This window comes from Pan paniscus, chromosome 7, assembly GCF_029289425.2.
Source record: "Pan paniscus chromosome 7, NHGRI_mPanPan1-v2.0_pri, whole genome shotgun sequence".
In the NCBI taxonomy this organism is placed as follows: Eukaryota; Metazoa; Chordata; class Mammalia; order Primates; family Hominidae; genus Pan; species Pan paniscus.
The window spans coordinates 41,730,867-41,743,368 of record NC_073256.2 but is presented as its reverse complement, the minus strand read 5'-3'; the positions used below and the strand labels follow the sequence as shown (position 1 = coordinate 41,743,368).

The following is a 12,502-nucleotide window of genomic DNA, read 5'->3' as shown; positions in this document are numbered from 1 at the left end:
GTTCTTGCTCAGTTAGTTCGTGCAAGATCTAGTCGTTTCAAAGGTTATAGCATCTCTCTCCTTTCTCTCTTGCTCCCACTCTCACCAAATAATGTGCCTGCTCTCACTTCACCTTCCCCCCCATGAATAAAAGCTCCCTAAGGCTTCACAGAAGCCAAGCAGATGCCAGCGTTGTGCTTGTACAGCCTGCAGAACTATGAGCTAATTAAACCTTTCTTTATAAATTACCCATATAGCAATGCAAAAATGGCCTAACACAAGTGGTTATGAGATCTGTGTCAAAAATCATTTGACCGTATTTGTGAGGGTTTAATTTTGGGCAGTTTATACTATTCCATTGGTCTATATGTCTGTCTTTCTGCCAGTAGCACACTACTTTGATTCTTATAGCTTTAGTTAAGTTTTGAAAAGAGGAAGTATGAATCCTCCAGCTTTGTTCTTCTTTTTCAAGGTTGTTTTGGCTGTTTAGAGTTCTTGAGATTCCATATAAATTTTAGGATGGATCTTTCTATTTCTGCAAAAATACATCATTGGTATCTGGATTGTGATCACATTGAATCTGTAGATTGCTTTGAGTAGTGTTGGCATCTTAAGTCTTCCAATCCATGAACACAGACTGTCCTTCCATTTATTGATGTTTTCTTTAATTTCTTTCAGGAACATTTTGTAGTTTTCAGTGTACAAGTTATTTGCCTTGTTGGTGAAGTCTATTCCTAAGTATTTTTATCATGCCATTGTAAATGGAATTGCTTTCTTAATTTTCTTTTCAGATTGTTTATTGTTGGTGAATAGAAAAGGAACTGATTTCTGTGTATTGATTTTTTCTGCAACTTTTCCAAATTTGTTTATTCATTCTAATAAATGTTTGTGAAATCTTTAGGGTTTTCTATGTATAAGATCATGGCAGCTGCAAATAGAGATAATTTTATGTCTTCCTTTCAAATTTGAATGAGCATATTTCTCTTTCTGGCATAACTGCTCTGACTAAGACTTCTAGTACTATCTTGAATAGAAGTGGTGAAAGCAGGCATCCATGTCTTGATCCTAATCTTAGACAAAAATCTTTTAGTCTTTCATCCTTATGTTGGTTTTCATTTTTCAAATATGTTTTTCATTATGTCTATCTAGTTTCCTTCTATTCCTAGTTTGTTGAGCATTTTTATCATGAGACAGTACTGAATTTTGTCAAATGCTTTTTCTGCATCAGTTGAGATGAGTATGGGCAACAAGGAGACCTTGTCTATACTAAAAAAAAAAAAAAAAAAAAAATAGCCAGGCATGGTGGCACACCTATAGTCCCAACTCCTGGGGAGACTGAAGTAGGAGGCTTGCCTGAGCCCAGGAGGTGGAGGCTGCAGTGAGCTATGATCAAGCCTCTGCACTCCAGCCTGGGCAACAAAGTGAAACGCTGTCCCAAAAACAAAACAAACAAACCAAAAGAGATGAGGATTATGTGGTTTCTGTCCTTCATTCTGTTAATGTGCTGTATTACTTTGATTTTCTTATGTTGAACCATGTCAGCATTCCAGCAATAAATCCCGCTTGATTATGGTGTATAATCCATTTTTTTTTTTTTTTTGAGATGGAGTCTCGACTCATTTTGCCCAGGCTGGAGTGCAGTGGCACAATCTCAGTTCACTGCAACCTCCCTTTCCCAGGTTCAAGTAATTCTCCTGCCTCAGCCTCCTCAGTAGCTGGCATTATAGGCACCCGCCACCAAGCACGGCTAATTTTTTTTTTTTTTTTTTTTTTCTGAGACAGAGTCTTGCTCTGTCGCCCAGGCTGGAGTGCAGTGGTGCGATCTTGGCTCACTGCAAGCTCCGCCTCCCAGGTTCACGCTGTTCTCCTGCCTCAGCCTCCCGAGTAGCTGGGACTAAGGCGCCCACCACCACGCCCGGCTACTTTTTCTATTTTTTAGTAGAGACGGGGTTTCACCGTGTCAGCCAGGATGGTGTCCATCTCCTGACCTCGTGATCCACCCGCCTCGGCCTCCCAAAGTGCTAGGATTACAGGTGTGAGCCACCACGTCCGGCTCTTTTTTTTTTTTTTTTTTTTGAGATGGAGTTTCACTCCTGTTGCCCAGGCTGGAGTGCAATGGCACGATCACAGCTCACCACAACCTCTGCCTCGTGGGTTCAAGTGATTCTCCTGCCTCAGTCTCCCAAGTAGCTGGGATCACAGGTGCATGCCCACCGGGCCCAGCTAATTTTGTATTTTTAGTAGAGACTGGGTTTCTCCATGTTGGTCAGGCTGGTCTTGAACTCCTGACCTCAGGTGATCCGCCAGCCTCGGCCTCTCAAAGTGCTGGGATTACAGGTGTGAGCCACCTCGCCCAGCCTAATTTTTGTATTTTTAGTAGAGATGGAGTTTTGCCATGTTGGCCAGGCTGGTCTCAAACTCCTGACTTCAGGTGATCCACCCGCCTCAGCCTCCCAAAGTGCTGGGAGTATAGGCGTGAGCCACTGCGCCCGACCGGTGTATAATACTTTTTTAAATGTTTGATTCAGAACCAGGCATGGTGGCTCACACCTATCATCTCCGTCCTTTGGGAAGCCGAAGCAGGAGGATTGCTTGAGCCCAAGAGTTTGAGACTAGCCTGGGCAACACAGCAAGACCCCATTTCTACAAAAAAACAAGAAATTAGCTGGGCGTGGTGACAGGCAGCTAAAGTCCCAGTGACTTGGGAGGCTGAGGCGAGGGGATAACTTGAGCCCAGGAGTTCAAGGCTGCAGTGAGCTATGATCACACCACTGCACTCCAGCGTGGTGACACAGCAAGACTGTCTTTAATAAATAAATAAATAATAAATAAAAATCTGTAAATGTTAGTTTCAGTTTGTTATTATTTTGTTGAAGATTTTTGCAGCAAAATTTATAAGGGATATTGGTCTGTAGTTTTCTTTCTTGTAGTATCTTTGCCTGACTTTGGTGTAAGGACAATTCCGGCCTCATAGAATCAGTTAGGAAGGGTTCCCTCCTTTTCACATCTTTGAGAAAACTTGGGGTTGATTTTTCTCTTTTTCTTTTTTTTTTTTTTGAGACGGAGTCACTCTCTGTCACCAGGCTGGAGTGCAGTGGCGCAATCTCGGCTCACTGCAACCTCCGCCTCCTGGGTTCAAGCGATTCTCCTGCCTCATCCTCCCGAGTTGCTGGGACTATAGGCACGCACCACCACGACCGGCTAATTTTTGTATTTTTGGTAGAGACAGGGTTTCACCATGTTGGCCAGGATGTCTGGATCCCTTGACCTTGTGATCTGCCCACCTTGGCCTCTTAAAGTGCTGGGATTACAGGCATGAGCCACCGTGCCCAGCCGATTTTTCTTTAAATATTTGGCTGGACACAAATCTGGTCCAGGGAAGTTTTTGATTGTTGATTCAATCTCCTTCCAGTTATGTCTGTTCCAATTTTCTATTTCATTATAAATCAGTCTTGGTAGGTTGTGTGTTTCTAGGAATTTGTTCATTTTAGCTAGATAAATGTGTTTTCTTGGCATACACTTTTTCATAGTACTCTCTTCTAACCCTTTTTATTCCTGTAGAATCAGCAATAATGTCCCACTTTCATTTCTGATTTTAGTAATTTGAGGATTCTTATTTTTTAATAAATCAAGCCAAAGATTTCTCCATTTTGTTAATCTTTTCAAAGAATCAACTTTTGGGCTTATTGATTTTCTTTACTGTTTTCCTATTCTCTTTTTAAAATAATCTCTCCTCTATTTTTTTTTATTTCCTTCTTTCCGCTACCTTGGATTTAGTTTATTCTTCCTTTCCTAGTTTCTTAATGTGTAGATTGTTTATTTTAGGTCTTTTTTCCTTTTTGATATAAGCATTTACCATGATAACATTTCCTCTTAGCACTGCTTTTACTACATCCCATAAGTTTTAGTATGTTGTGTTTTTTGCTTCACTTATCTCCAGATCTTTTCTAATTTCTTGTATGAGTTCCTCTTTGACTCGTTGGTTATTTAAAAGCTTGTTGATTTCTACGTGTTTGAGGAGTTTACTCTTTTCCTTCTGATACCGATTTCTAGTGTCATATTGTGATCAGAAGAGATACTTTCAGTTATTTTAAATTTATAAAGAATTACTCTGTGGTCTAACTTATGGTTTATCCTGGAGAATATTCCATGTATCTTTGAGAAAAATTGTATGCTTCTGTTTGTGGTGAACTGTTTTCTATGTCTTTTAGTTTCCATTAGTATATAGTGATGTCCAAGTACGCTACATCCTTATTGATCTTCATTCTGATGGTTCTATTTTTGAAAGTGGGACAACTGAAGTCTCCAACTATTATTATAGTAGTGCAAATTTCTGCCTTCAATTCTGTTTATTTCCTGTATTATGAACATGATGGATTGGATAAAAGGAATTTAGTGAAACAGAACTTTTAGTAGGAGGTTTTATTTCTGACTAGGAGTTACGGAGTGTTTACTGTGTGCTGTAGCTATTGTTGTCATAGACTAAAATTTCTTTTTCTTTTTTTTCTTTTTTTGAGACGGAGTGTCCCTCTGTCGCTCAGGCTGGAGTGCAGTGGCTCGATCTCTGCTCACTGCAACTTCCACTTCCTGGGTTCAAGCAGTTCTCCTGCCTCAGCCTCCTGAGTAGCTGGGATTACAGGCATGCGCCACCATGTCCAGCCAATTTTTTTTTTTTTTTTGTATTTTTAGTAGAGACGGGGTTTCAGCATGTTGGTCAGGCTGGTCTCAAACTGCTGACCTCGTGATCCGCCCGCCTTGGCCTCCCAAAGTGCTGGGATTACAGGTGGGAGCCACCGTGCCCGGCCGTCATAGGCTAAAATTTCCTCTGTAGTCTTTTTTTTTTTTTTCCTTTTTTGTCTTCCCTATTGTCTTCGGGTTTTCTTTAAGATTTCTTTGTAAATAAGGTCTGAGACATTCCCCATTTCACTTTCTTCCACTCTCTTCTCCCCTCCTACCTTCTTTCTCCTAATTATCCTAAGCATTTTATTCCCCAAACTAAAAATACAGGCTCTTGGGGATAGAATTATTATTTTTTCTTTTTTTTGAGACGGAGTCTCGCTCTGTCACCCAGGCTGGAGTGCAGTGGTGCAATCTCGGCTCACTGCAAGCTCCACCTGCCGGTTTCATGCCATTCTCCTGCCTCAGCCTCCCGAGTAGCTGGGACTACAGGCACCCGCCACCACGCCCAGCTAATTTTTTTGTATTTGTAGTAGAGACAGGGTTTCACCGTGTTAGCCAGGATGGTCCCGATCTCCTGACGTTGTGATCTGCCTGCCTCGGCCTCCCAAAGGGCTGGGATCACAGGCGTGAGCCACCGCGCCCGGCTGATAGAATCATTTTTAATAGGCCCTGCCAAATCACATTTTATTACAGTTGTTTTACTGTCTCCCTACTAGTGTGCAAGTCCCCTAGATCAGGTACTGCAGATTTTAATCTTTGCATACATTTTGCCTGGTATGTAATCAATTTTCGATAAAAACTTGTGAAATTATTGTATGCAGGAGCTCATAAACATTTTCTGTTATTGTTACTCTTCATTAGATAACTCACTCCTGGCCGGGCACAATGGCTCACGTCTGTAATCCCAGTAATTCTGAAGGTTGAGGCAGGCTGATCACTTGAGCTCAAGAACTCAAGACCAGCCTGGGCAACACAGCAAAACCTTGTCCCTAGAAAAAGTACAAAAATTAGCTGGGCTTGGTGGCCCATGACTGTAGTCCCAGCTACTCAGGAGGCTGAGGTGGGAGGATCTCTCGAGCACAGTAGGTCAAGGCTTCAATGAGTCATGATTGCACCACTGCACTCCAGCCTGGGTGACAGAGTGAGACCCTATCCCAAAAAACAAAACCCAAACCATAAAAACCTCATTCTTCTAGGTAGAGTTTCTGTCTTCACAGTGGTTTTTAATGCTGATTCATAATAGAATCTCTTTTAAGGAGCTACAAAATATATGTTGGGTCTACAGAAAAGATTGTTGACATGAGTGGAAGATAAGCTATTTCAGCATACATATGATAACTATAAAACAAGAACCAAATGGACATTTTAGAACTGAAAATTCCACTCTCTGAGATGAAAAATTTATTTGGACTTTCTTAAGAGAGATTGAACATTACAGAAGAAAGAATGAGTGAACTTGAAAAGAGATCAATAGATATCATTCCATCTGAAGTGCAAGGGAAAATGAAACTGAAAGAAAACAAGGAAGCGAGTCTCCGTGACACATCGTACAATATCATGCAGTACACACGGAACCAGAACCAAAAAGAAATGGCTGGAAAAGATGAAAGAAAAAAAAAGTTGATATATTCTCAAATGTAGTGAAAAAACATCAATTTATAGATTCAAAAAGTTCATAAACCCCTCATAAAAATAAATGTAAAGAAAACCCTACCTGGACACATCATAGTCATCATACAGAGCAAATTTTGTGCATTCACAGGTAACAAAGATATGAACGACAGCTGACTCAAAACAATAGAGGCTCAGGATGTGTGAAATGGTGAAAGAAAGCTGTTGACTCACTATTCACACTCATTGAGAATATCCTTTAAAAACAGTAAGTGAAGACATTGTGGCAGATTGAACTTTCCAAATTTCACCACAACAGCAAATGTAACCAGAATAAACAATCCAATTAAAAGGCAGAGTTTCCCCAACTAGAAAAAAAAAAGCAAGCTGAAATTATTAACTGTCTAAAATATATGCACCTTAAATATAAAGCTTCAGATAGATTGAAAGTAAAAGATGGAGGCCGGGCATGGTGGCTCATGCCTGTAATCTCAGCACTTTGGGAGGCCGAGGTTGGCGGATCACTTGAGGTCAGGAGTTCAAGACCAGCCTGGTCAACATGGTAAAACCTCGCCTCTGCTGAAAATACAAAAATTAGCTGGGCATGGTGGCAGGTGCCTGTAATCCCAGCTACTCGGGAGGCTGAGGCAGGAGAATCACTTGAACCTGGTAGGCGGAGGTTGCAGTGAGCCAAGATGGTGCCTCTGCATTCTAGCCTGGGCAACAGAGCAAGACTGTCAAAAAAAAAAAAAAAAGAAAAATCAATGAAGTCACAGACAATCTGAAAAAATTATCAACCACCTTGACCTAGTAAACATTCATAGAATACTATACCCAACAACTGTAGAATGTTCATTCTTTTTGAGTGCACATAGTATGTTTACTAAGGTAGACCCTATTCTGGGCCTACGAAGAGTCTTAATAAATTTAAAAGGATTGAAATCATACAGAACACTTTCTTTAGTTGCAGTGAAATTGAATTAGAAGTCAATAAGACATACAAAAAAGACTTTCATATTTGCAGTTTAAACCACCATGGGTCAGAGGAGAAAGCCTGTAGAAATCAGAAAATATTTCAAACTAAATGATGATGCAAAATATCAAAATTTGTAGGACATAACTACAGCAGGACATAGAGAGTATGAGTGCTCGTATTAGTAAACAAAAAAGGATAGAAATCAATGATCTAGGTTTCCACTTAAAAGCTAAAGAAAGAAGAGCAGGCTGGGAACAATGGCTCACTCCTGTAATCCCAGCACTTTGGGAGGCTGAGGAGGGCGGATCATAAGGTCGGGAGATTGAGACCATCTTGGCTAACGTGGTGAAACCCTGTCTCTACTAAAAATACCAAAAAAAAAAAAAAATTAGCCGGGCGTGGTGGCAGGCGCCTGTAGTCCTAGCTACTCGGGAGGCTGAGGCAGGAGAATCGCTTGAACCTGGGAGGCAGAGGTTGCAGTGAGTCAAGATCACCCCACTGCACTCCAGCCTGGGCGACAGAGCGAGACTCTGTCTCAAAAAAATTAGAAAAAAAAAAAAAAAGAGCAATATAAACCCAGAATAAGTATAAGAAAGGCAATAATGAGAGAAAATCTATAGAATAGAAAACAGAAAAACCCTGAAAGTAATAAAGTTAACATAGACATTATGGCTATTTGAAAAGAATAATAAATCATTAGCGAAACTCATCAAAGAGAGAGAGACAAAACTAAGTTATCAAAATAAAAGAGAGGACATCACTATGATTGCTAAGGATAATAAGGGAATATTGTGAGCAAATTTATGCCAATATATTTAAGAACTCAGATAAAAGAGACAAATGACTTGAAAATTTTTACTTGCCAAAAGAGATATATAAAATAATAGAAAATCTGAAAAACTCATATCTATTATAGGATTTGAATTTATTATCAAAAACCTTCAGACACATACATACCCCAAAAGAGAAACAACAAAAATTATCACCAAGTCCAGATGGTGTTACTGGTGAATGGTATCAAACATTGAAAGAAGAAATAATGCCAATCTTATAAGACTCTCAGGAAACTGAGTTTATTTTATGAAGCCAGAATAATGAGTATACCCAAACTTAGAAAGACATTACAGAAAAAGACAATGATAAATCAATATCTCTCATGAATACAGACACAAAAATATGCTTAAGAAAGTATTAGCAAATCAAACCTAGCAATATGTAAAAAAGATAATACATCATGACAAGTGAAATTTAACCCAGGAATTCAAGGTAGGTGCAACATTTGAAAGTCAATTTGATTAAACATTTGAATAGCATAAAAGAGAAAAACAATATAATCATCTCAATAGATGCCAAAAAATAACATTTGATACGTTTCAGTGTGTCAAACGTTATTGTTTATTGTTATATTTCACATTCTATTAATGGTAAAAACAGCAAAGTAGAAATGAAAGGGAATTTGATCTGGTAAAGGGCATTGTCTCACTCCATTTCCTGCTGCTATAACCAAATACCACAGACTGGGCAACTTATAAAGAAATTTATTTCTTACAGTTCTTGAGGCTGGGAAGTCCAAGAGCATGAAGCTGTCCTCTGGTGAGGGTCACCACACAACAGAAGAGCAGAAGGCCGAAGCAGGCCTAGGCGAGAGAGAGGGAGGAAATCATGCCAAACTCATTATTTTTTATCAGGAACCCACACGGATGAAAATTAACCCAGTCCTGAGACAATAGCGTTAATCCATTCATGAAGATGGAGCCCTCATAAGCTAAATCACCTCTTAAAGGCCCCACCTCCCTGGTCAACATGGTGAAACCCCATCTCTACTACAAATACAAAAATTAGCTGGGTGTGGTGGTGGTGCGTGCCTGTAATGCCAGCTACTGGGGAGGCTGAGGCAGGAAAATCGCTTGAACCCAGAGACAGAGGTTGCAGTGAGCCGAGATCGCGCCACTGCAGTCTAGCTTGGGCAACACAGCGAGATTCATCTAAAAAAAAAAAAAAAGTGGCGGGCATGGTGTCTCAAGCCTATAATCCCAGCACCTTGGGAAGCCAAGGCAGGCAGGTTGCCTGAGCTCAGGAGTTTGCGACCAGCCTGGGCAACACGGTGAAACCCCGTTTCTACTGAAAATACAAAAATTAGCCGGGCACGGCAGCATGTGCCTGTAGTCCCAGCTACTGGGGAGGCTGAGGCAGGAGAATTGCTTGAACCCAGGAGGTGGAGGTTGCAGTGAGCCGAGATCAGGCCACTGCACTCCAGCCTGGGCGAAAGAGTGAGACTCTGTATCAAAAAAAAAAAAAAAAAAAAATTCAACATGTTTTGGAGAGGACATTCAAACTACAGCAGGCATCTATGAGGAAACTATAACTAACATCATATCTAATGGTGATTAACTAGATGTGTTCTAAGATATGGAATAAGATAAGCATGTCTGCTTTAACTATTTCTATTTAACATTGTACTGGAAATCCTATCCAGGGCAATTCAACAACAAAGATGAATAGAAGGTATAAAGATTGGAAAGGAAGAACTGAGACAGTTTTTGGTTACTGACAATAGGATTGCTTACATAGAAAATCCTAAATAATCTATAAAATAACAACTAGAAATATATCAATTTAGCAGTACCATAGCATACAAGGCCGATGGACAAAAATCAACTGTATTTCTGTATAGTTGCAACAAACAATTTGAAAATAAGGGAAGCTAAATCAATTCCATTAGCAATAGTAACAAAAATAGTTAGAAATATGTTTACAAAAGATATGAAAGATTTGTACATGGAAAGTTTGCAAAATATTGTCAAGCTTAAGTAACAAATATCTAAATAAATAAATTTCATGGATTGAAAGACTCAAAATTGTTAAAATGTCAATTATTCTCATTCATATCTACATTCAATGCAATCCCAATTAAAATTCCAGTAGGCTTTTTTAATTGAAAAAAATTATTCTATATTTAATATATACGGAAATGCAAACCATTTGGGAGGTGGGGAGTAGGGGGAGGACTTGAACTGCCTGATTTCAAGACTGACTATACAGCTCATAATTAGGACAATGTGGTAATTAGCATGAGAATAGCCAAATAAATAAACGGAACAGAATAGAGTCCGGAAATGGACACATACATATATATGGTCAATTTAATTTCAACAAAAGTGATAAGGCTATTAGATAAGGAAAAAAAGTCTTTTTTTTTTTTTTTTTTTTTCTTTTGAGACGGAGTTTCCCTCTTGTGGCCCAGGCTGGAGCGCAATGGCTCCATCTCGGCTCCCCGCAGCCTCTGCCTCCCGGGTTCAAGCGATTCTCCTGCCTCAGTCTCCCGAGTAGCTGGGATTACAGGCATCCGCCACCACGCCCCGCTAACTTTGTATTTTTAGTAGAGGCTGGGTTTCTCCATGTCGGTCAGGCTGGTCTCGAACTCCTGACCTCAGGTGATCCGCCCGCCTCGGCCTCCCAAAGTGCTGGGATTACAGGCTTGAGCCACCGCGCCCGGTCGTAAAGAGTCTTTTCAACAAATGGTACCGGAACACCATTAAAATATGGAGAAAAATGAACATCAATCAGCGCCCCCTTTCTCTTACCCACTCCTCAGCCCCAAGGTCGCCCTGGGAGTTCTTCGCAGGCAGGACCGTGACTCGCGTGGCTTTCGGGAGGCTGATTACCCGCGCCCCGGGCCCGTGCGGCGCTGGGTGCAGAGGAACCGCTGGAAGGACCTGTCCCCCGTGGGACCCCCACCAAGTCTCATCCCGTGTCATGTGCCAGGTAGTCTCCCGTGGTTTAAGGACTTTCAAGACTCTTAACAGGTTAGGAAAATCCAGAAGAAAGGCAGAATTGGGTCCCTCGGGCTTGCCTGACACCAGGGACGGTGGAGTTGAGGTGACATTTCACTGGCATGGAGACCTGAAACCAAAAGCAGGATGAGCCGGGCACGGTGGCTCACGCTTGTAATCCCAGCACTTTGGAAGGCCGAAGCGGGCGGATCACGAGATCAGGAGCTCGAGACCAGCCTGGCCAAAACAGTGAAACCCCCGTCTCTACTAAAAATAGAAAAAAATTAGCCGGACGTGGTGGCGGGCACCTGTAATCCCAGTTACTCAGGAGGCTGAGGCGGGAAAATCGCTTGAACCTGGGAGGCGGAGGTTGCAGTGAGCCGAGATCGTGCCACTGCACTCCAGCCTGGGCGACAGAGCTTGACTCCATCTCAAAAAAAAAAAAAAAAAAAAAAGGCAGTCTGAATCACTCGCCCGGTAGTGACGGAGGAGGCCGTAAAAGCCTCTTAGAGGCCAGACCCCGCGGTGGCCTCTGTGTCCTTCATTCCGCCACCCATCCGTCCACCGAGCGCCTGCTGGGTGCCAGGAACTCGGTCACAGAAAGGCTGAGGTCGACTCCCGACCGAGAAGCCTGGCGCTGGGACCAAGTGGCAAAACGACTCCGAATGCAGCGGCATCCACGCGGTGGCCGTGGTTGAGGAACAGAAGCTGAGAGCGGCAAGGGCGGTCACAGAGGAAGGAAGTTCAGGGTTAGCTAACAGGAGCCGCAGGTGCCCCGAAAAGGGGGCGGGGTCAGGGGTGCCCCGAACTCCGAATGCGAAGTTCTGTCTTGTCATAGCCAAGCACGCTGCTTCTTGGATTGACCTGGCAGGATGGCGCCACCACCAGCTGGAGTAAATCTAGGTGCGTTCCTGGCAGTGACTCCGAATCCCGGGAGCGCAGCGAGTGGGACAGAGGCAGCCGCGGCCACACCCAGCAAAGTGTGGGGCTCTTCCGCGGGGAGGATTGAACCACGAGGCGGGGGCCGAGAAGCGCTCCCTACCTCCATGGGACAGCACGGACCCAGTGCCCGGGCCCGGGCAGGGCGCGCCCCAGGACCCAGGCCGGCGCGGGAAGCCAGCCCTCGGCTCCGGGTCCACAAGACCTTCAAGTTTGTCGTCGTCGGGGTCCTGCTGCAGGTGAGTCCCCACCGCGGTCCTGCCTGGGGAAAAGCGCGCCTGGCACCGGGAGGGGGCAGGGAGAGAGGGGGACGCGGCGGGGGTGCCTGGCCCGGGTCACTTTTGGCGGGGCATGTCCGGGCAGGAGGAGCCCGTCGTCGGAGTCGGAGGAAGAACGGGGTCCCCGGGGCCAGGCAGGAGCGACCCGGGCCTGGAGGGAGCAGAGCCCCCCTCCCGCAGGAGGCTGGGCCCGGGGACTCCACCCCGTTGGCCGCTGCCTGGCGCGTCTCCCTCCTGCCCACACCTCACGATGTATCGGGAAGTTT

General features: G+C 43.2%; 1 protein-coding gene and 1 long non-coding RNA gene across 2 annotated transcripts in view; one reads left to right on the top strand and one right to left on the bottom strand.

Annotated features, from left to right (window-relative positions):
* Nucleotides 1-4,915: 4,915 nt before the first annotated feature.
* Nucleotides 4,916-12,372, bottom strand: LOC103786961 (uncharacterized). Its single transcript, XR_612695.5, has 3 exons — nt 12,062-12,372; nt 10,831-11,149; nt 4,916-8,883 (listed from the first exon to the last, which is right to left on the bottom strand). It is a non-coding gene; the product is annotated as an uncharacterized LOC103786961 (long non-coding RNA).
* Nucleotides 11,188-12,502, top strand: part of TNFRSF10A (TNF receptor superfamily member 10a) — a 39,856-nt gene continuing 38,541 nt past the window's right edge. The window contains exon 1 of the mRNA XM_003823580.6: nt 11,188-12,197. Within this exon, the coding sequence (XP_003823628.1) occupies nt 11,892-12,197 (306 nt within the window). The 5' untranslated portion in view covers nt 11,188-11,891. The remainder of the gene's footprint in view (nt 12,198-12,502) is intronic.